General features: G+C 37.8%; 2 protein-coding genes and 1 non-coding gene across 5 annotated transcripts in view; 2 read left to right on the forward strand and 1 right to left on the reverse strand.

Annotated features, from left to right (window-relative positions):
• Positions 1 to 208: 208 nt before the first annotated feature.
• Positions 209 to 9390, forward strand: LOC139964891 (pre-mRNA-splicing factor CWC25 homolog). Its single transcript, XM_071966949.1, has 9 exons — positions 209 to 391; positions 1291 to 1420; positions 2305 to 2366; positions 3134 to 3203; positions 4472 to 4699; positions 5357 to 5751; positions 6604 to 6703; positions 7453 to 7514; positions 8424 to 9390. The coding sequence occupies exons 2-9, from the start codon at positions 1304 to 1306 to the stop codon at positions 8530 to 8532; spliced, it is 1143 nt and encodes a 380-aa protein (XP_071823050.1). The 5' UTR covers positions 209 to 391; positions 1291 to 1303; the 3' UTR covers positions 8533 to 9390.
• A 3464-nt stretch (positions 9391 to 12854) lies between these two features.
• On the reverse strand, positions 12855 to 12962 carry LOC139965113 (U6 spliceosomal RNA). The gene has a single exon (XR_011792172.1). It is a non-coding gene; the product is annotated as a U6 spliceosomal RNA (small nuclear RNA).
• A 7219-nt stretch (positions 12963 to 20181) lies between these two features.
• LOC139964457 (tensin-1-like) overlaps positions 20182 to 23826 on the forward strand; it is a 196613-nt gene continuing 192968 nt past the window's right edge. For 2 of the 3 annotated variants that reach the window (XM_071966024.1, XM_071966026.1), the window contains exon 1: positions 20182 to 20427. In XM_071966024.1, coding sequence (XP_071822125.1) covers positions 20281 to 20427 — 147 coding nt within the window. In that variant the 5' untranslated portion in view covers positions 20182 to 20280. The remainder of the gene's footprint in view (positions 20428 to 23826) is intronic. The other variant, XM_071966041.1, reaches the window with a different exon arrangement.

Here is a 23826-nt window from a genome sequence, read left to right on the forward strand (position 1 = left end):
TTTCAGCGGGGAGGGACCCCTTCCCCAGAACGGCGATCACTATGTAAGTAGCATATCAATGAATAATGGGCCGGTCTAGATGGAAAATGCCCGGGCCGGTTTTACGACCCAGTCCGTCCCTGCCTAAACGCTTCTGATCCCTTTTGATCATCACGATGTTGCGTCAAAGTAGCACAAAGCTACAGTGCACTTGACGCATCATGTTGACATTTGTTTCATCTCTGTGCTACCGCGTTGTTTTTCGCTCTCATAACTATTGTTCAACACATTTTCCGTGATCTGATGAAAAAAACGGCACAGAAAGGAAACTGGTTCGATCTTTCAGTTACCCTAAAACCTACTTGCTGTGAAACGACTTCAACCTCATTTAATTTCTGTGGACGTAAACTTGGTAAATTAGTATAAACATGGCCATATTTTGTTTTCTATATTTTGATTTGAAAACTTCACTAATATACTATATATTTTATATTGGTACCATTTTTGCGAAACTTACTCAAATATTAAGCCGAAGGCTACCGTACAGTACTTGTGCGGTCATATTATATATATTTAATAAAAAGATAACATTGTATAAAGTAAAATTTTGGGGTTTTCCACCTCACTTCTGCAATAATATAGGATAAATGAATGTAATTGTCGCTGCTGAACAATGGCATCTAGGCCTAAGCAATTTCTGCAACATCTTCATATTCCTATTGCAGGTACAAACCTGATTATATAAAAATCAACCATATAAAGCTAAGTGTTTCTGCAATACAGGTGTACTAAGATGAAGCTGATCATTTACCTACATTATACATATTCCCAATCAAACAGTATCCAAGCCAAACAATATCATCAAGATGCAACCTGTGCATTGAGTGAGAATCAGAAAGTTCTTAGAGCTCATAATCATGTATTGCCACTATTGGTATACATTTTTCAAAACTCAATTTGGCAAAAACCATGGCAGTCAATTCACCTTTCAACTATTTCACAGGAATGGGTGGCATCGTTACCTTCTTACCAGGTTGCCTCGTCATTTTGGCAATACTCATCTAAACTGAGAAGGTTTGAGCCAAATTGATCCATGAACACCTCAACTCAGTGTCCATATATCTATATTGTATTCTTTGTAATCTCTGCACCATTTACAACAAAGCGTGACCTTTTGCTCTAGACATTTGGTATTTTAATATATTAAATATTTAATATTTAGCTTCAGTAATCAGTATCCATAACAATGTTTGGAATCATGATTGAGTCATCCACAATTAGAATATAATTTTTATTTTTTATTTTGAACAGTACATTGAAAACGATGGATTGGATGTACAAGGCTAACGATAAAGGTGTCAACTCAGAGGACTACCTTTTAGGCAAGGAGGTAGATTCAGCCATCTTAGATGCACAGAAAGAAGAGCAACTTGAAGAACAGGTTGGTTCAAGCACATGCAAAAAAGAGATTTATTGTTGTTTTCTCATGCGAGCCATTAAACTTGAATCGAACATGAAAAAGTACTTAAGAATCTTTCAACTTTCAAATAATTATATGTTCTGTATGACATTGAATTGTTTAGTTGTACCAAGGTTATTTTGTATGAGGATTATAGTTTAGTTTAGAGACCCAAGGATCAGGAAGCCTTACAGTAGCTTATCTGAGACCCTATCCGTGTTAGATCAAGGATGAACACCGGCTTATTTCAAGCCTTCTCTTTTCGATAAGTGTTCAGAGGATCACGAGGCAGGGGTGTGAATTCGCTCCCATTCCTGCTCCCGGGACTGCCATTTAACGTCCCAATCCGGTGGACGAGAGTGTATACCCCAGCATCTGACCACTTTCTCAAATACTGAGGTAGGCAAAGGCCCCCCATTCGACATCACTGCAGTGCAGCCATGACGAACAAAATTGTTTCGAAACCAAGTGAAGAACAGAAACAAACCCCTTTTCCCAAGTATAGTACTACTGTCAATTGTACAGATAGCAGCTGCTGAAGCTATTGTACATGATCTTTCACGTATACTGTGGTTTCTTTAACATTGCTTCACCATTGTCACAGCCCATAACACCACCAATATCCACCTGCAAGTCACTTATTTTGCAATGCTGTAACACTGCATGGTTTGAGCTTTGAGTCAGTTGACAATCCAGGTAAAAAGTTATAATGATTTTTGATTTGTTCTTTACCTGTTTGGAAGAATATTCCATATGAGAACAAAAAGTGAATCGCTCCTTAAGCAACAAGTAAAATATCAAATAACAGCTTAAAACAGAACCAGATATGCTCACTTAAAGCTGCATTGATGTGTTTTCTTTGACAGGGTTCCTCTGCTACAGTAGACATGGCCAACAAGATTAGAGAAGATCCTTTGTTTGCAATTAAGTGAGTATATATTTTTTTTCTGTTCCTCTTTCTCCTTGAAAGAACAGGACACATATGGTTAGCATTGTGTTTGGTATCATTATTATTATTTTCTGTACAAGTGAGAAGTACAGTGTAGAGGTGGTGTTGGTAAACATCCAAAAGTCAAAAGTAATCACAGAGCAGCTGTTTGTTACACTTTTTGGTTTAAGAAATTTGTAACTTCTTAACACATTTCCTGCATTACTTTTCTTGCATTAAAAGAGAACCTCCTTTTCACAATTTTTCATCCTCTCTCCGTGGTCCATATTTTTTTGTCTGGCACTTCTCAGTCTCCTTTCTGCCAAACCATTCGAACAATCTAACATTTGTCACATACGTAGTTAAAAGGTTACTTACCTGTGATCCCTAGTTGATCACTAGAGGTATATATACAATTTTGTTTGTAGTTATAAGATCTTGAAACATTTTCCCAACTAGCACATAGAGTTTGATACACAATGTCATTGTACCATTGATCATGTAAACAGTGTAGATCCAAGCATGAAGACCCACTGGAGAAGTCATTATCAATTCAACCAAAGTGAGCAAACCTTATTAGAACTTTTGCAGTTTTTCTTGAGGAAACCTAGGCCTTTGTACTTGGTTATCTAAAGAGCAAACTATCTTGTGCATAGGGTTGTACATGAAGTGGTTGTGCCACATGGAAGCTCATGGTACTTCCATGCACCCAAATAAAGATTAAACATATTGAACTATTATCTCTCTGTTTGTTATCATTTTCACAGGCAAAAGGAAGCCAACAAGAGGAAAGCTCTGCTTGAGAATCCAATCCGACTAAAACAATTGCAACATATGGTGAGACTGATGTTTTGTTTTGTCGAAATACTGCTGGGTGTTAATCAATAGAACTGTCCGTAGAGCACTTTGAAATTATGTGATTATTGTTATTGTCATCAAAAAATCACTTTTCAGTTGTCATTGTTAAACTTTTGGTATTTTCCAATGGCCGACACTACTGTTTGATGCCATATTGGTGTGCTTACTAGCGTCTTCTGTGTATTGGCTTTTAGATACACATATTTAGGTAGAAGACATAGGAAACACAAAAATCAAATAAATGATTAAATATTAACCGTTTATCTGTGGATTTATTTGTTGAAATGATTGACAGAATAGTTTAGAATAGTCCTGTAACTCATCTCCATACATCAGCTCATTCTCCTTCATAAAAGTAATTACTGTACTAATCCTTTCAGTATGTTGGCGCTGATGTTATGCGGTTGTTATGTGATTCTTAATATAATATTAATTAATAACAAGCTTAATGTACATCATTAATATAGAGCTTCAGTTGCCCTCAGTATGGGAACTTTTCACAAAACATTGATTATTCTTTTAGTATTTGTCATTAATTTGTCATTTGTTATTTGTCATTAACAAGTTATTAGCGGTCTGGCAACATACAGTATTTTGTCGATTAGAATGTGACTTGTAATGTGTTTGTAATGCTACTTGTTTATACGAGTTAATACTCTTTCCTGCTCTTGTATGTAAGGCTTTGCTGTGCAAACCAATGGATGCTATATTTAATTCATCAAATCAGCTGGCTTAAAACTCAAATTACAAGACAGATTGACTTCTGCATGCAGGTTGACTAGTCTATTGTTGTCACAATTCCAGATATAATTTTTTCCAACAGGTTGTAATAACCATAAAATACCTGTTATAGAAATGACAAATTTTCCGCCATTGTACATAGGCAAAGTAAATCAAGCCAAGCGTTTATAAGTTATGAAATTATTGCTAATCATTTCACTTGTTTGAAATGTACCAAACTTATGTAAAACTAAATTCTATAACAATTTATATTTAAATATCTGAGTATTTGGGTAGCACAGCAGTTTTGTCTTGTACTATGTTTACTGTTTTTTGCCTGTCGCACTGTTTGTGTCACTGCGCCAAGAGCATCTTTTTTGACCGATACCGGCGCATTATAAATGTTTATTATTATTATTATTATTATTATTATTATTATTATTATTATTATGTAGTGTAATCTTTGAAATATTTGGCAAAATGAAATTATCAAGAAACTGAAAGAAAGATTGTTTTTTTTTTTACAGCTTCAGTCTCAGGTAGGTGCAAAATCAAAGAAATCAAAGAAAAAAGAAAAGAAAAGTAAAAGAGAGAAGAAGAGACATAAGAAGTCCAGACACGAATCGAGTGACAGCAGCGAAGATTCAGACGATGACCTTGATGCTAAACTGATGGAAAAACTCAAAAGTCAAGCTCTCAAGGGTCGAGAATCGGAAGTTCAAGCTGCCTTGAAGGATTCACGATATGGATTGATCGTGAGTCTCATGCCCTTGTGTGTAGTTAGTTTTTGTACAATTACCTGGCATTATATGTGCAGTTTTGTCTTTGTTTCTTTCCTTAAGTTTGTTGTTCGTTGCTCAAATGAAACGGGGATGTAATCGTTGGTTAGAACATGGTATGCACAGTAACGTGGCTTCTGGCTGGCACCCTGCCAAGAAAAGGTTTATAGAGGGATTAGTATTAACAAGTGTGTGGTCTAGTGTACTCTGTGAGTGTACCTAGTCCATTCCCCCAAAATTATTTAAGCCAACACAGTTCAAACATCCTTGTAGTTGATTCTACGTCATTTATCAATAATATTTGATGATCTAATCAAAACATAATTCATTAGCTTTACTAGCCAAGTTTCATATGAAAGTTATGAATTTAAAATAAAAAAGATTGAAATTATTTAATTTCCTTTTTTATATGATTAAAGAAATGCTGATTTGAAAGAGTTTCAAGCTGACAAATTGTGCAAATTAAATCAATTTTAATTACTTCATTAGTAATTGCCTAGCAGTTACAAGCACTGGTGACATGCTTCCATTTAGAAGCAAGTATGGTAAATATTTCGCGACAACCCCACAAGCTTCCTTAAAGGCTAAGCTTGCCCTTTGTAATTATTGGTCCAATATTTATATCTTCTTTAGGCGGGAAAATCTAAAGCAAAGTCAGATTCTAGAAGACGAGGTGGAAGCGATGATGAGAGAAATGAGGACACTCCCTTCCAGAGGACTGGACAAGGTGAAGACAGAGATAGACAGAGGCAGGAGTCACATACGGACAGACAAAGAGATGACCACAGGAAAAGAAGGTACATTGATGAAGACCGGAGCGGTAGGAGGAATGATGATGGTGAGCGACGAAGAGAAAGAGGAGAGGACAGGAGTAGGGGAGAGGACAGGAGTAGGGACAGAGGAGACGACAGGAGAGGGGACAGAGGAGAGGAGAGGAGTAGCAAAAGGGGAAAGGATAGGAGATATCAGAGGCAGTCTGAGAGGTCAAGAAGCAGGTCACCAGCGAGAAAAGAAAAGAAAAAAGCAAGGTACAAACACAAAAACACAATTTTTTCATCAATCTTTAAGCTACAGTTTGGGTTGAATATTTCTCAACTTGGTACTTTAAGCCCTCCATCATTAGAAGAAAATTATAGGCAAACATAATAGTCTAAACTGCCAGCGCAAATGATAAAACAAGACATATTTCTTCATAGGTTGGTATCAGATGTACTTTATGGAACACAAAAGTTTCTGTTGTTTATTGAAATGTAAAAACAATTAACTGTTATTAACTTGGCAAGGAGGTGTCATATAGTGGCAACCACACAGATTTCTCTGTTACTGTGAGAGGTCCCCAAGTATATATGTGTCAATATTTCATGGCTTATCCTGAATTCTACAAATTACAACCAAGTACAAGTTGCACCTCTTTAGAAAAGAACATCAAGCAAAGTACATGTGGAAAGATTCAGTCAAAATCAAATGTAAATTGCTCGTGGTTGAAGAGGAAAAACTTGACATAATTTCTTCTTTTTTTTTCTTCAGAAGAGGAGAATGTAACTTTGTAATTAATAAAGATGAGAGACTGATAAAACAAAATGCAAATCAAATATATTAAATAGTTATTTTCTTCTGGTAATTTGAGCAATGAATGACCTTCCCCTTTGTCATTACATTCAAAGTGTTCCGTGCATCACTTATTTTAGCTATTACTTCTCTGTGTAGGTTTGGAAGTATTTACTCCAAATGTTTTGACTTGCACTGCTCAAAATTTTTTACTGAGTTAATATCAGAACCATTTTCTGTTTTCAATTTTGTTTACTACAATGTTGTTTTTTCTTTTCTGTTCACTCTGATATTGAAATGACAATGGATTAAGTTTTTTTCTTTGTCTTTAGCCAATTGAGTGAAGCCGAATTGGAACAAAGAAGAAAGGAAATGATGAACAATGCTGTATGGCGAGATGAACAAAGGAAATCCAGAGTTGAACAGTATAAGGTAATCCTGCCATTCTTTCTTTCGTAGAGACAAAATACGACTGTATGAAAACGTCTTGATGTTCTTAAATGGCAGAGGTTCAAACAGTAACAATACATTTGAAAAAATGTCTTTGAAAGTGGCATTTCTTGGTACTTTTTTTTGGCATGGTACAGTATCGAACAAACATATACTCTAGAGGAAATACAGTAAATTCCCTGATATACATTTAGAGTCATATTCATAGAATATGAGAGTGATAATGTTTGAAAGTTACCATGGCACGAAATCATAGATATCACTTACCAATCTCTTTGTCAGTTTTCCTATTAAGATAAATAGTATAGTATAACATATAGTAAAGTGTAGTTTAGTATGTAGTATAGTATATTTAGTATTGTAAATAGTATAGAATATAGTATAATATTTAGTATAGTATGTAGTATAGTATATAGTATAATAATTTGTACATAGTATTGTTTATAGTATCATATATAGTATAGTGTAGTCTATGGTAGAGTATAAGCTTGCGTTTACATCCTGGACCCGAACTACATCTAGAACACTCACCCGTTTAGTGTTAACGGAAAAAAAGGCTTTTTCACGATTGGTATTTTTTGAAAATCTCAATTGCATTCCATGTTTGTGCCTCAGTTATTTTAGGCATGTTTTAAAGGGAATAATAAATTAGCCAGAACTGAATACTTATTTCAAAGAAAAACAAGCAGTTTGACAATTGTAATAAATCTCTCTTAATATGTCCTATGTAGATTGAAGCTGCCAAGGAAGATGAAATGGAGAGGAAAAAATCCAGAAAAGCTGACTTTTTTAAGTAAGTAAACCCTCTGCACTGGGAGGAACACATTTACATTTATTATGGTCAGAAAATTCACATTAATAGTTGTGTAAAAAAGGCTTGATATTTCAATACAAAGTGTGCTCTCTATTGAAATTGTATCAATGTTTGATTCCATAATTTAAAGATTTATAGATAACATATGTGACACATACCTGAATGTTTCAAATTTGCACTAAGGAGAAACTCATTAGTTGTTAGGGAATCATCAAAGTTTTATATTTTTGGCTTCACAACTTCCATGATCACATTAAAGGCAACAATGTGCAGGAAGACAGTAAAACATTATCATCTTCATTTTCTAGATTTTGACCGAACCCTATGGAAAAAACCACATCAATGTTTATATACATATAATCCTGTCAAGTTTGCTGTTCATTTCATTCTTGAGGAAAGTTTTGTTTGTGATACTGTAATACCAAACAGGTTGTGGTTAAATATAAGTGTTAATAACTTTCATATCTGTAGGAATGTTGGTGGTTGGAAAAAATATCTTTTACCATAAAAATTGTATTTCTATTTGAGGAGGTATACATGCCAAGCCATTCTTTTAAATCATACCATGTTTTAAATTTGGTGGGATTTTGCTCAAAATTATCTGTTTACTAGAAGTGGCAGATTTTCATATAAGCTGTGAAGATCTTGTGAAGCGGTTTTTACTGGAGTAAAAAAGAAAGGGAGAAAAATGTTATTTGAACTCATTTTATTTATTTTATACTGATAAGGAAAATATGTAAGAATTTTGAAAGACAGGAGAGCAAAGAACTGGCTTTGTTGTTTGAAACTTTATTGATAGTTTCCCTGTCATTTATATGTTGTTATATTGCTGATGCATAATTAATAACTGATAGTTTTAATATATTTTATCTCTTCCGCCAATTTCAGCCCTCTGAAAGTTTCGAGCCAGAGTACCGTAGAAGATAGAATCAAGCGTAACATCCATAACATTCAGAGGACCAAAGCAGATCTGGACAAAAATTTCGCAAAGAGATGAGTTTACCATCACAGAGAAAACTGAAGAGAATAGAGGTAATCAAGAGGAGACCAAACATAGAAACCAAAGTTAACCAGGGATGTATTGGGAGGAAGTGGTTTGAACCTTGTAATGCAGTCATGGTGCTCTTGGGCAGGAATGATAGAAAGGGGAAAAAACGTGAAACATTGTGGAAGATTTGGTGCAGATGATTGCTGTCTATTTCACGAAAATCATATCCATATGTGACTAATCTTTCATGGTTGAAGGCACAGATATCATTCATATAAAGTAATCATGAAGAAAGAACATAAATATAATGTCAAAAGCGTTGCTTTTCCCCATTTAGCAAAGTATGAACATGTGTGTTTCCTTACAAGGGAGCAATTAAATAACACACACACATTGACTCCTGATTATTCCTATTGATGCCTACAGTGTCAAAATAATGAAAATGTAAAGAGCGCCACCATCACAGATAAGCAGTGAAATTCTGGGATTCTTCACACATAGACTAATAACAGACATGCATATTTTAAAAGGGGAATAGTCTTTGCAATATTTTGCATTGTCCAGAGCAGTGAAGCTTTAAGAGTGCAGACATGTTTTTATATCCAGTTCTTTAATTTTATCCAATAATCTCTGTTTCTTCCTGTGATGCACAAATATGGACAAATTAGTTAATGTAAAATGTGGGAAATTGTTTAACTTAAGAGTTTGATCAGTTACTTATGTACAGTAGGCCTATTCGTTTTTAACTTATTCTTATTTTTCTAAAAATGTGTCTCTTTTTTGCCTATGTCAGGAATAAAGAGTATTTTATACTTGAAGCATTTTAGCAAGAGAAACGGAAACATTACAATAACATTTCTACTTCAACACTGCCTGTTTTGTTTTGTTTTTTTGTCTGTGGGTTTGCTTCAGTTAGTGATGTAACTTACAGTATGCATAATAGACTGAACTTGATTTAAGTTTATAACAGCAAAACCTTCCTTAGGTGTTAATATTTTGATCTAAAATGATACAGTGGGTAGGTTGTCTAAATACACAGAATGAAATCCATAACACTTTAATTTTATTTATTTTCCCACAACGGTAGACATGTACACATATAACTTGACTAAGATTAATGTACATCATTTAGGTGTGAAATGAAGTAATCTAGGAAGCTTCAGGGCTGAATACAAAAAAAACATGCAGGAAAGGAAGATAGAACAAAGAAGCAAGAAAAAGAAACAAACCAAACACTGTGTACATCTGTAGACATACTTAACATACAAAGGAATGAATACAATGATATGGTAAGACGAGAAATGGATAAATTAACTGGAATTAGTATACTATTAGGGAGAGATTTGCTGACATTTATAGCACAGTTTTGGTAAGTTTAAAGAAACCTTAGTTTTGTATCTAGGGTTGCCAACTCAGATAATTATGTGACATGACAACCTTAACGACAATGGTACTGTCACGTGATCATAGGCGTACGAGGCGGGGGGGCAGGGGGGCAGACTGCCCCCCCAAATTTCCAGAGATCAAGAAATTCGGGCAAAAGTCCTGAAAAATTCGGGCAGCCTAGTAGGAGAAAAAATATATATATATTTTTTTTCTCCTCTTAGGCTGCCCGAATTTTTCAGGACTTTTGCCCGAATTTCTTGTCCTCTGGAAATATATATATATATATATATATATATATAAATATGCAGTAGTTTGCCCGAATCTTTTTCAAATTTTTGCCCGACAATTCCATGATTTTCTTTATTTTGCGGCATGATGCCCGAATATTTCCGTGTAACACCACCGTAAGCGCAGTTCATCTGGGCTACCACGCTTTTTGCACGATCAATTTTTTTTCTAACTAGTCAATTGTATACCTGGACCAAGGGCGGCGGAACCGGGGGGGGGGCACAGGGGGCACGTGCCCCCACTTTTCCTCAGGTTAAAAATGTGCTTTTTTTCTACATAAAAATTGAGGTGCCTCAAGTTAGCAAGAGGCTAGGGAACCAGAATGTTCACTCGGGAATGGCCGTTTCCGGCCATCTGAGGGGTTTGTAAAACCAAAAATTTTCTAGTACGCTCCGCGCCAACCGATGGTGGCACTCCGCTCAGATAGTCGTGCATACAACTTTGCAAATCCTGGCTAAGCCCGTGACTTTTAATGAATTTCTGTGGGTCAAACTCAATGCTATTTCGAATGGAAAAAATTTGTTAAGATATTAACAAGAAAAAAACACATTAATCGGAAGATTCCTACATTAGCAACTAGCATGATTTCACCTAATTTTGTCTCAAAAGAAAACTTGTTCCTTGTTTCCCAATTTGCGCATTGGATATTGCAGTGCTAGTATGCATATTTTCCTTTAGGGGGGGGGGGGGGCGTTGATGGAGTGATGTGTATACACAAATAAGATATTACAATAAAGGGTATAAATGTAAGGCTGTATCATTCCAATCGAATTTCTGCAAAGTGCCCTTTGATGTCGGTGCCCAGCCCCCAAGATTAAAAGTGCTTCCGCCGCCCTTGACCTGGACATACCCGATAATGAGTGTATATAAGAAACATTTTCTTTTTCATGGATGGTGGGGGGGGGGTGCCTACAAGCCTAGAAGTACAGGTTTATCATATTCTTTGTTATATTTTATACTTTTTTTGTGAGACAAATTGCAGTCTCACCCGACACAGCGACATTATCCCGCCTACGTGTCGTTGAACAATGTATGTTTTTCTGGAGGTAGCTGAGTACTGTGTTAAAATAATAAATAAGGTAACTAAATAGGAGCTTAAAAAATATACTGTCCCATTTTTCCCCTTCAAAGTGATGTTACCATTTTTTCTTCTTCTTATTTACCCAATTTTTGGGGAAGTGTAAATTTCTAAAACGTGAGATTATAAAATAAAGAATGTTTAGATGCAACTTGCAAGGCCTCAGAAGTGCCGTTTCCGGCAATCTGAGAGGCATTGTGTGCCAAAAATTTTCTTGTACGCTACGCGCCAACCGATGGTGGCGCTCCGCTTAGATAGTGTCACAGGAACTTTCGGGCACAAAAAGTTCTGCCCCCCCAAACTGAAATGGTCCCGTACGCCTATGCACGTGATATAATTATAATGTCTAGTAGCATAATTTTGTTATGTCCTTATTGCCATACAATAACTCTGAAAACATATGGTAAGTTAATATTTGAAGCTTGAATGCTAAATACGCAATATTTACATGAATGAGGTCCTTTATTTTTCAGAGATAAAGATAGTGAAATAAGTTGTTGGATTGATCACATAGGGCAGCTTTGGCAATATTTGGACCAGCTCTCTTTTTCTTTGTAGTAAAAACAACAGGTTGGTGGTGGAACGGTAACCGGAGGTAAGGTGTCCAGTAAATACCATGCACATATGCTAGAGCTACGTACGTTAACAAACCCTCGATCACGATTGGCAGAATGTTTAGTGAAGGTGATCAGCGAAAATGAAGAGCGCCCCTATTTCTTAAAAGTAGTAACACTAACCTAATTTGGCGGTTTCGTGGTCAGTGCGGTTGCGTGGTCAGTGTGTTGCTGCTAACTACAATCGTTTCAAACTACGTCCTTACCAGGTCCGATTGATCCGTTATTGCTTTTACATAGTTTTTGCTCTTACATAGTTTTTGCTTTACAAAACACCTCTTAAAATTCATACTAGATCGATATTCATCTTGCGAATTATAAACTCAAACTTAGGCTTCGTTGTAACTTGAAATTATGCCGCTTTCTCTTCTTCAGATCGGGTTGTTATCCGTAGTAGTTACCGCCGGTCAAATAAGGCTGTTTTCAATTCAAGCTGAACCATCATGGCTTCAAATTGCGCCCTCTATTGTTATTTCACATCACAGTCGTACATCTTTTTTAAACGCATCGTTGTTACTGCAAACTAAACAGTTATTCAAATGGGATATCTTTCATTTCAAAATGCATCGTTGTTACTGCAATCTAGGCAGTTATTCAGATCAGGTAGCTTTGATTTTATATTGAGCCATGTTACTTCAAATTAATCGCTATCAGTTTCAATGTAACAACTTTGATCTGACTTTCACCAAGTTCGAAGTCGTACGTTGTTATCAGCATTTTCTCTTTTCGCGTTCCTTTCAACTACAGACAGGCTCGGTATTGACCAATCTACTTCTTTTTTTGAGTTGCACAACAGTTTTCGATTGTTTCGGCTGTTCATTGATGCTACCATATCGATTTACTTGTCAAAAATGATTTTCTTGGTTTAATTTAATATAGTGATTTAAGATGTACAATTTGAAACATATTTAACCTGAAAAGGTTCATTAATGTGAAAAGCAATTTCAAAATACAGATATGCTATGCAAAATGTGGAACGCTTCACGATTGTGCGTGTCATCCTTTCGCAGGGGGCCATGCTAATCTTCTCTGTATCGTTCCAATTTTATTATGTGTGCCGCCGAAGCCAGCACATATGTAATGGCAATGTTGCGGTATTTTATAAGCATAACTCTGTACAATAAGACATATGTTGTAGTGTAATTTTCACTAATGAAAACATTTGTCAGAATTCTCATAACTGAAAGACGCAATATACACTTAACTTGCAATTTTTGGAACATATTTGCGAAATTATTTATATAAATAACAAATATGAAATATAGCATCTTAAATACTTAGCATACAACACGATAATGCTTGGTCGAGTGGTCCAAGACTATAAAGCCAGGCTGATGACGTCACTCGTGGATTGTAGATGCAAATTCGGACTCCTTTAACGTATTCTGTGGAAGAAATCAAACAAGAAATGTGAATTATTCTGTCAACGAAAGCCAATATGTTGCTTATGACATTTTTTTATATGTTGTATAACGATTAAGGAAGTAATTGTATTAAAATTATCCACATGAATATTAAATTTTATTCATAGGGCAGAGAGCGTGGTTTGTACGATTAGAGGGCGCTGTGTAAGAATCAGTGATGGTGGTTATTTAAGCCGTTGATCTAGTCGTTCACTAGTGATTTGTTTCTCAAGAACGCACTTCACAATAAAATAAACTGTAATTTACAAGATCTTTCTCACCTATGCAGGTAATTTAAAGTATACTTCAAAAGCCTTTAATCTTCAACAGATGGCTTTCACGTAATGCAGAACCCAATAAACTGGGATCCGATTCCATGCAAGCAACCTAAGGCGAACTGTAAGCCTTAATGTGCAAACAGTACTGAATATGTTTATTACAACTTCTATTCACGGTATTCAAATCAAATTACCTAAAAAAAGAAAGCGGAACGGACAAGAGATTGTCGGACAAGAAAGCAAGGTAGCATATCAAAAGCAGTGTCCAAAGTATCCTACAGTTATCAGGCGCGTATCCAGGGGGGCGTTGGGGGCGCGCCCCCCCCCCCCGGGTAAGAAAAAGAGGAGAGAAAAAAAGAGAAGAAAAGGGGAAAAAAGAGGGGAAAGAGGAAGAGGAGAGGAAGGAAGGGTAAAGAAAAAAGAAGAGAGAAAACGGAGAAAAGGAGGGAGTAAAAGAAAACTGCCAAGACACCGGGAAGAGAAAGAGGAACAGTGACATCATTACAGCGCTGATACCTATTATATACACATGGCCGGGTAGCCAGTGACGGATCGAGGACTTCGGAAGGGGCGTGCTCCTCACCCTACCCCTTACACCGACAACTCCATTGTTGACGTTTCCATTTTTCCTATCTAACTAATGTATCTATATAAATACTATATATGGTATATCATAACGCGTGTGTGTGCTATGAAACCAACTGTGGCTGGTTTCGAACTAGACTGAGTCGTCGGGGAACATGACGCATTTCGGGAAGGGGGCGACTGCCCCCCCCCCCACCAAACATGTTTTTTTTTATGATATCGCTAGTAATTTCAAAATAGAAAATGCTTAGATGCAACTTACAAGGCATGGGAAGTGTCATTTCCAGCGATCTGGGAGGCACTTTCGGCCAAAATTTTCTTGTACGCCTCGCGCCAACTCTTGGTGGAGCTACGCTTAGATAGTTTGCCTACAGGCTTCGCCCATCCCTTGGCAAATTATTCGCTGCGCACCTGTTCGAATTTGTAAAGCAAACAGCAGATATCACATCATATATCAGTGAGCATGAAAATGGAGGTTACAGGATGAACAGCCTCAAAACTGTCGATGTGTGTAGTCATAGGAACCCAATTTGATTTGGGGGGGCTGTAACTTGCCCGATAAATGCGACCTAAATTTTTCGCGCGCTCCGCGCGCGTTCAACAAGTTAGTGTCAATATCATATAAGCAAGCATCGGTTATTACATCGCATACCATCGTGTACCGTACAGTCCGTGGAAATTGCGCAGTATAAAGCGGGATGCTAATGTAAACAACGAAATGTCTTATGTAGATGGAGAAAAAGCATGGAGGTCCAATTATGTCAAATTCTCTTTTACATTAGTAATGGCGAATTAGTCGACCAAGCTTAGAACTTTTTTTAATTATCAAGGAGATATATTTTCATTTCCTTTAGCTATACATTATTGCAATTTATTTTTCTTTCAGTAGGAACCCCCCCCCCCCTCCGCCTCCTATGCCTATGTGTGTAGTGTTCGGTTTCGGAAATATCTGGTATTATTTCATTCCTTCGACCAAGTTTTATAATAGCCGTTATAAGAGGGTTTAATATTTGTACACCAATAAAGTAACTGTCTGAATTTTCGAAAATTTCCTTACCAACATTCTTCATCATACTTCCCTCGACTCGTGTAATTTTGACCGGTCTGTTAGGGGTTGAAGGAGGTTTTTCTATATTGGTTGTCCATAGGTGACATTTTTTGCAACATTACGGGTATGTTTTGAAGTGAATTTTCAAATTCTGAACAAATAATGGGCTGAAAACCTTGAAAGTGGGGCTGTCGGGTATTGTGGGCCGCGACCTAGAATCACCTACAAAAGCAATGATCCACAGGACATGCGATCAGGTCGAACATGATTTGTGACTGAAGAAAATCTTCAAAAAGTTTATGGATGGGAAAAAAAACTATTGGGAAATACTTGGTTCTCAGGCAAAAGTGTACATCTGGTTGGTCATTTTCGAACCCGAGAAGTGCCATTTCCGGTGATCTGGGGGGTATAAAAGCCAGAATTTTTCTTGTACGCTGCGCGCCAACCGATGGTGGCGCTCCGCTTAGATAGTAATTCGCGCCCCCGGGTTAGAACATCCTGGATACGCCCCTGTAGTCAGCTCATAAACTTGATGACTTGCCCACCCCCTCCCCAGTCAACTGAGGTGAAACGAAACTGAAATACTCTCCCTGACGTATTCATTCCCCAAATTAGGCTATATTAAATATTAGGCTAACATATATAAGTGCTACACCTTCCGGGGGCCTAGCCCCCTGGCCCACCCTCAGGACTAACAAATTCTTTCCTATGAAATTGAATTCTTCTCCGACATGTATTTCTGTCATTAAGTTAAAATAACTAGCATTGCAGAGTTTAACAATGTCTCTTATTGCGAATTATGTCTGTCCCTACAATGTCCTATCCCGAATTGACAGTAATATTCTGCGTATATTTTACTCCCCATTGGCTGTTCCCACTCCTCAGTTGCCGTCCGACGCTAATTTGCATGGTGTCATTTACAGAGGGAGTAAGCAATACGTTAAAGAACAGCGAAAAGTTCACAGTGTGGGAAATACGCGAAGGAATCTGAATTCACATAACATTCTCGACAAAGTCTACAGCAGGACCACCGCCACGGCTATAACTTCTCTTCATCTGACATGTATTAGTGCTTTAAACTCGCTACGAGGGTACAAGAAATATATGAAAACGCATGAGCTTACGAAGGCCTCACCCCTGGGACGCCCATGCACCAGGGCCTTGAGATACATTCCAGAGAGAAAATGCAATGGTTAAAGTTGTCACATTTTTAATCTCATGCAAAATGAAAATATATGTGTGTGTAAGGGGGAGGGGGTGAGTACCAATAGCCCCCAACACTATAGCCGTGAATTGCTTTCCCAACTTCCCAACTGTTTGTTCGCCTCCATTTGTCCCCCTACTCTGGAAAATCGGGTACCGCCACTGGCCATGCAGTCAAACTTATAGGGATATGAACATGCTCGTCGGATGATTCCTGATAATAGAGCACGAGGCGGGGTTGGGGGGGGGGGGACCATGGACTGGGTACAAGAAATATATGAAAACGCATGAGCTTACGAAGGCCTCACCCCTGGGACGCCCATGCACCAGGGCCTTGAGATACATTCCAGAGAGAAAATGCAATGGTTAAAGTTGTCACATTTTTAATCTCATGCAAAATGAAAATATATGTGTGTGTAAGGGGGAGGGGGTGAGTACCAATAGCCCCCAACACTATAGCCGTGAATTGCTTTCCCAACTTCCCAACTGTTTGTTCGCCTCCATTTGTCCCCCTACTCTGGAAAATCGGGTACCGCCACTGGCCATGCAGTCAAACTTATAGGGATATGAACATGCTCGTCGGATGATTCCTGATAATAGAGCACGAGGCGGGGTTGGGGGGGGGGGGGGACCATGGACTGGGTGTAGTTTCCTTCCAAAGGATACGAGTACCTTCCCACTAATGTGCACTTTGCTACTTTCTGGCGTTTTCTCGCGTTTAGTAGTCATTCATTAATTGTATTTAGCGAAAGGTAACTCGGTAATTGAGTATCGCTAATGTGCTTACTTTCTATACTCATTGAATCGAAGAAACAACTGATTGCGTGTAAATTTGGTACCACGGTATGAGAGGCATAACTTTCGTTCTCATTGATGAATGAAACTATTCGGGCTGACATTATCGCGCGTTGCTGGGGTGGCGGTATATATGTGAAATCATTATCAGATCGTAAAGTGATGCAAACAATGGAAATGTTATCGATCGCATTTATTTCATGCTACTTCAGGCTTTTCTGACAAATGCGTCAAGAGCAAGTTCGTGCCTCGGGGACAATTATTTCACGAACTACTATTTGAACACTCCCCATGTGTATTTATATGCTAATTATGAACCAGATATTTTCCGAGCCTCTTCCAAATTCTCCGAGGACCCTTAATTTAATTGACCTCGGGTCTCAGGGGCTGTAGCTCCCTCATGCACCCTCGCCATCCCTATGTATGGACACCAGAATGCAAATGATTTCTAGTAGCCTTATTCCAGCTAAACCTGTCACAGAGATTTATCCCAGCTTTCTCATTATATTTCAAGAAAGTAACCGCGTAAAAATCTTTAAGTAAGCCATATTAGAACGTCAAGCTGTATATCGATACCCAATTGGTCAAGTTATAACTGACGCTTTCAATTCATATTTTGGTTGATGGGAAATAAAGTACTATATCGATCTTTACTCTCGGTGGTATCGAAACGTAAAACTGAGTCAATCCTCTGAAGACACAGCGTATGTCGGTCGAGGTTATGTCTCTAATTAACACGGTCTTAGTGTACTTACAGAAATGAGAACGTTTTGAGAAAGTGGAAAATTTTATTAATCTAAATATGATCTGGTGTCATCCAATGGTCGTCATGACCTTAATCCTTATTGAGTTATATATTCAGTCCAGTGCGATATTCGGATGCCACTTCTTCAAAGGTGATTTTAGGCAGAAATTTAGTCGTAATCTGTTATATACTACAAGGACAAAAGGAAAATTGAATGTTAGTAAAATTTCTACAGCTTCCGGCTTTCAAATATTCACCGTTAGAATATGCTTAATCTTATATGAATGCTACTTTAAGTTTTAATTGATGATGACGTCAGCTCCTCAGTGCAGACCTAAATGTGTTCATTCATTGTTTTCATAAATTCTACAACTTAACCAGTACATGATGTTCTTTGATGAACTCCATAGAGCTTCATTTGATCATGACATTCAACAGCATTTTCTCTTGACAAATTTGTAATACATTGTAAATTGTCATCTGGGGCCATGGAAGTTCCATGTTTTCCCACTGAATTTTGTGTCGCATTTGAAGAACTGACTTAATAATCTGTGTATTAGACTCAATAGTCGAGTCACTTTAATTGATGAACTATGCTGTTAGAGGGTAAATTTGGTAAAGGTTTACAATAGATATAACCTGCATTGACTGAAGTGTTTTTAATGTTCAATAACATATCAAAAATAAATTTTATGTCTAAAGTTATTCACTAACGTGGAGAGAGGGCAAATATCCTGTTATATCAACCTGTTAATTTAGTCTAGAATTTATAAGCTGGGGTCAACTTAAAACTAATCAAGGGACCCCGAAATTTCACCATGTACGTTATTTCCTCACTAATAGATCTAGCCTATATGCATAGCAACCGGAACTCTTTTTGTCTACATGTGTGCATTGTGGGGGAGAGGAAAGAGGGTTGGTAACATCTGTACGTGCATGATGCTGGGGTGGGGAGGGGGGGGGGGTATGTGTTAGTATGATTCATGGTACTATGTGTTATGTTGTACATGGGCATTAGAGAGAAACATTGTTCTGATGAGATTCACAGACGCACGCGAGCTTCATTGCTCAATTTTGGGGGAAATTTTTAGTATTACATAAGGGCCCATGCAGCCACAATAATGCCTGTAATAAATTTGAGCCTGTTTTATGAAACCTTGTATCATAAGCGTACTTCTTGAATAACTGAATTAATTCCTCCTGTTTTCCCGCAGTCGGTGGGCCCTTTTCAAAGTGGTCGTCGTATCTATAATAGTCACTTTTTCTACTATCCAGCCCCGCATTCGTACATCCGCCCAACTCGGAATCTACTTCAGAAAGCTGCACGGTTCCTTATTTGGTTAAATATCTAGATATTCTTGTCACTTTAGTTTCCCCTACAGTGGTAACCTCTCGAGGCATCCGGATATGCTTGATTAAATCCAGTGTTATACCCGTTAATTACCAATCACAAAATATCAAAATATTTTTGAACAAAATGAATTCACACTTCTTGAGCAGTATATATTTTGACGAAGCTGTCAGGAAGCTATTATTACAGCAACCATTTTCTTGTTCGAATGAAATGCACTATTTCGAGAGATGTTCTGATAAAGTTGGGCACGTTGCCGCATTTCAGCGGTATAACCCAATTACAGTCACACTGTATATTGGATGTCGTGTTGAGCTTTGGTCTGATGGTATAGTATCCTCCATGTAATTGCCCCATTGACTTACACACTAAATCTTCAAAGTAATATGGTCATCAAGTCCTCGTAGAAGTTAAACCTAAGCTAAACCCTATCTATCATTGGATAGCTGACAAGTTGGCAATTCATGTCACCATCAAGTTTCGCATCATGACCGTGAAGATTTTTCGGCTGTGAGAGCCTGAAGTTTTTGTCTCTTGTAAACAAACCCTCTTTACTCAGCAGTAAACAATTTTCGTACGCTGCTCCTGGGAGGCCTAGGGTGGTCTAAAATTGCCTCAATTGACACTAAATTTGTGCACCTTTATTACTTCCATATCCATATTATGTACTCTGACATTCATGCCACCAAAAAAAAGCAACCAGATTTTGTTTGATAACATATCAAAAGAGGTGTTCTCCCGATGCGGTTTGGCACTTTTACTAAGATAGGGAACACTCGGTCGGATTGACATATACACTTTATGGAGATGCCACCTGAAGCTAGCTGAAACACACAACTAGGTTATGGTAACATATTTTGCGTGGCTTGGTTGCATTTTATCTGGAACATTTTAGTTCAAGATTTCAGATGATCAAGTTCGGATGTTCGGACCTGAAAAGATCGGATTATTACTGGATATAATGTTTTGCAAAGGAAGACAAAATGAATAGGAGTGGAAGTGGGAGAATTGTTCGTTTCGCCGATGATCTTAATTCCAGGTGGGACAACAGACTAGGTAGTTTCGGGGAGTCATCTGCACAGGATTACTCAGATTCCTCCAGCGAAGATGAAAGTGGTGTAAAAACTACGGTAAGACCTTGTTATACTTATAGCTTTAGTCAAATTTGAAAGTTAGGTCCAAATAGAAATCATGCAATATCGTTGCCTTTCATTGCACTTTCCCCTCTGACCTTATTTTCTGAAAGAAATGAGTGGTAAATTTCTGCGTCATAAAATTTTGACATTACACAGGTGGACCTGTAACTAAGTGTAACGTTAGTTGACGGAGGTAGCAACGTGCTTCTACAAAACTTCACAATTCGTAGGTTAGGGAATACGGATAAAAGTACAGTATAGGCTTGACATACGCCCCAAAGGATTTGTCTTTAGTATTATGTAGGCCTAAAGTGTGTTGCGTCATGGTTTGCGACATGGAGAATGCAGTCGCGTAATTGGCCGAAACTAGGCTAGGGCTAGTAGTGTAATTGGCCGAAACTAGCCTAGGCCTAGTAGTAGTAGCATGGTGGGCTCATAATTGACGCACTTAAGGATTTGATCAACGATATCTATCAAGGAAATATCCAAATCACTCGACTGTATGTGTTTTTCATATGTGTAGTTCCTCAGAAATGTTATGATCTCAAAATATTTAAAGAGGTTATGAAATGGAAAAAAAATTCTTTCTCATCGTATTCTGTATACTCTCGTAGCTTTCCAATGATATCCAATTTGTGTCAAACTAAGCTTGCATCCTTGAGGAATAAACGATCAAAAATTCGAGGGTAATAAAAACTTTCGAAAAATTGTTGTATTAACGGTAATGCGGCGTGACATCAGTCGAGGAACTCAGCTCACTCCGAGACGCTATGTTTACATTCTTACACACAACATTACACTGTTGCAGCGCTCCGTAGTAATTAAGATTTGGAGTTTTGTTTTTACGTAAATTTATCTCGTTACTGTTAAATATGCTGAGCCGATATGTGGTATCAGGTTGCTCCACCAAAAGGAAAGTCGGATTTCTACTGCAAGCTTTTCCAAAAGATGACAGAAATCGAAGAATTTGAACACGACTCGCTCAAAACACTACACATACACAACGTTATGAGTGCCTGTAGGCTTACACTGTTGCCAAATTAATTGTTATGACCATAGCCTAGGCCTCCTTGATACAGCAAATGACGATTTTTTTGTTGGTTACCAAATATTTTGCACAAAACTTAGAGCCAGTTGGTTTTAGAACTTGTATCAAATCTAGATCTGCAAGTTTTCTTTTGTGGTAAAACTGGCGCTGTGTTGTGATTTTACATAAGAGTTGGATGATACAATTACACGGGCTAGCCTGTTATACAACGTCTATTAGTTAGGTCTAGGGCCATGTTACCAGTACTACTATAGGGTTGCACTGTAACAGAATGTCACCTTTTCCTTGCACTGTAAGACACAAAATTCTAGAAGCTTCGCTACGAAGTTAAGTAGCAGGATCATCGACATTCAAGATACTTTAAATTATATGAAGGTCTTAATAACGGTGGTTTTGTTTATGCTCAACCGACCAGTTTTGGTTCAGGGTCGTCCAACCGTTCTGCTCGGGGACTTCGCACGGCAGCGACGCGTCTCGGCCATCGGGATCGTTTTACAATTCTTCTGCAAGGGGCTCAATTGATAGGGAAAAACAACGATATTATCTTCATCACCCTCAAAACTATTTACTCCTCTTCTTCCTTAAGAAAATAATTTTAGTCAAAGCTTACGAATGTCCTGAGAGGTGAAGTCCTATTTCCTCGGAATCGGAAGATTCGGGAGAAGACAATTGATGAGAAGAGTGTTGTGGTTACATGTTGTTAACTGTATAACGCCGTATCGGTAAACAGCAGGGAGTCGGCTTTGGCTGAAATGGTTCCTTTGATGACGTCAGATGAACTGCGGTGGGCAGCTTTGCTTTTTTTTACGAGTGGCAGCTCCAGAGGTCTCTAGGGAATACTTTGACAGCGAATTTCTGGCGTTTGAAGCAGTATTTACGGAAAATTGTGCATGGGTGGTGTTGTAGTAATGTAGATAAACCATTCCAAGACATGAAAATTTTTCATTTCATAACCTCTTTAAGGTTCTGTGCTTATGCACCATACAATTGAGCAGAATTTGACCACAAAATGTCTGCCGTGTCAAGTTCTTTCATACCCCTAAATTGACACATTCGTTGTAAAGCTCACTGTAGTGTAGGCCTTAGTATACATCCATTGACTTAAGATGCTGTTTGCTATGCTCTGAGCCTCTAAGCTCCGACTGGTCAGGTTCCAGAGAGCAGTGTTATCATATTGAGGTAATGTTGGTTATTTTTAGGGAGTAAGATTTCCAAATGACCAAAAAATGTGCAAAACTGGTGGGAGGGTGTTAAAAGCTTAAAAAATACCACAATTTGGTCAGCAAATAGCTGAAATGGATTCAAACTCATGAAATATGTCATTCTGCTTGACTGCAAAAAGTTTAGGTGGCCTGCTGTGTCGTTGCTAGTAATAATTGAAGGTGCGTCAATTACGGGGGTGCGTCAATTATGAAGCCTTTACTATATATTAATTTCCCCCACAATGTTTGGCCCAGCAGGACTAGGAGCGCTTAACTGGCTAAGTCACTGCAAGGTTAAAGAATAATTAAGTTAAGTCTCTTGCCATGACTGACAGTTCAATGATCACATCTATTAATCTTTAGGTCCAGGCCCAATTAAGCCTACTACATATTTGTTCATATCACCACTGCCCACAACAGAGTTCATCATCGTTTTTATTAGCCTGGTACTGCGCTTATCAGTGTTTTGAACTATCTACCTGACTACAGTTTTATGATAATTTGTCTGTGCATGCATCGTACAGTACAGTAGGTCGTTGTTTTGCAGGATACATGGATTGGGTACAGAGACTAATGCTTGGCTAAATGAGGGGACTAAATTGGCATGTTTCTAATATCTATTTTTATCCAAAGCTCTTCAGAAAATAAACGTGCACTCAAGAATTTCCTGGAAAATTGGGAAATAAAAATATAGCCTGGTTATATGTTGTTGCAAGTATGGAATTTGACCTATGTAGGGAGAGTGTATTCAACACTGAACATTTGAACTAAGATTGTTTAACACTATGCAAAGTTCTGTCAAGAACTTGAAGCCTTGCAATTTAAGATATATAGTTCATGACTGCATTAACTGAAAAATATTGATGTTGAAAATGATGGTATGCCAGGTAGATGGAACAGCAAAGAGTACAGAGTTACAAATAACCTTATAAGTGAAGAAACAGTTCTAGTGTCCTTGTGTTTGATATTCTCATTTAGACTATTGGAAGTACTTACCTGTCACCCCACAACCAGACCATACAGTACATCCTGTCCCGCAGAGATTTGCTCAGCTAGACATCGAGTTGTCAACTTACCTTCAAAGTGGTTAAGAGAAAAAAAGGAAATGAATAAATCAGCAAACATTGTGAAATGTTTGTCAAT

This window comes from Apostichopus japonicus, chromosome 23 (genome assembly GCF_037975245.1).
Source record: "Apostichopus japonicus isolate 1M-3 chromosome 23, ASM3797524v1, whole genome shotgun sequence".
Lineage (NCBI taxonomy): Eukaryota > Metazoa > Echinodermata > Holothuroidea > Aspidochirotida > Stichopodidae > Apostichopus > Apostichopus japonicus.

Excerpts from the sequence above, each read along its gene's own strand:
- LOC139964891 (XM_071966949.1), top strand. The coding sequence starts at position 1,304 with ATGGATTGGATGTACAAGGCTAACGATAAAGGTGTCAACTCAGAGGAC. Across the intron at positions 1,421-2,304 it reads AAGAGCAACTTGAAGAACAG|GGTTCCTCTGCTACAGTAGA; the intron begins GTTGGTTCAAGC and ends TTTCTTTGACAG. Across the intron at positions 7,515-8,423 it reads AGAAAAGCTGACTTTTTTAA|CCCTCTGAAAGTTTCGAGCC; the intron begins GTAAGTAAACCC and ends CGCCAATTTCAG.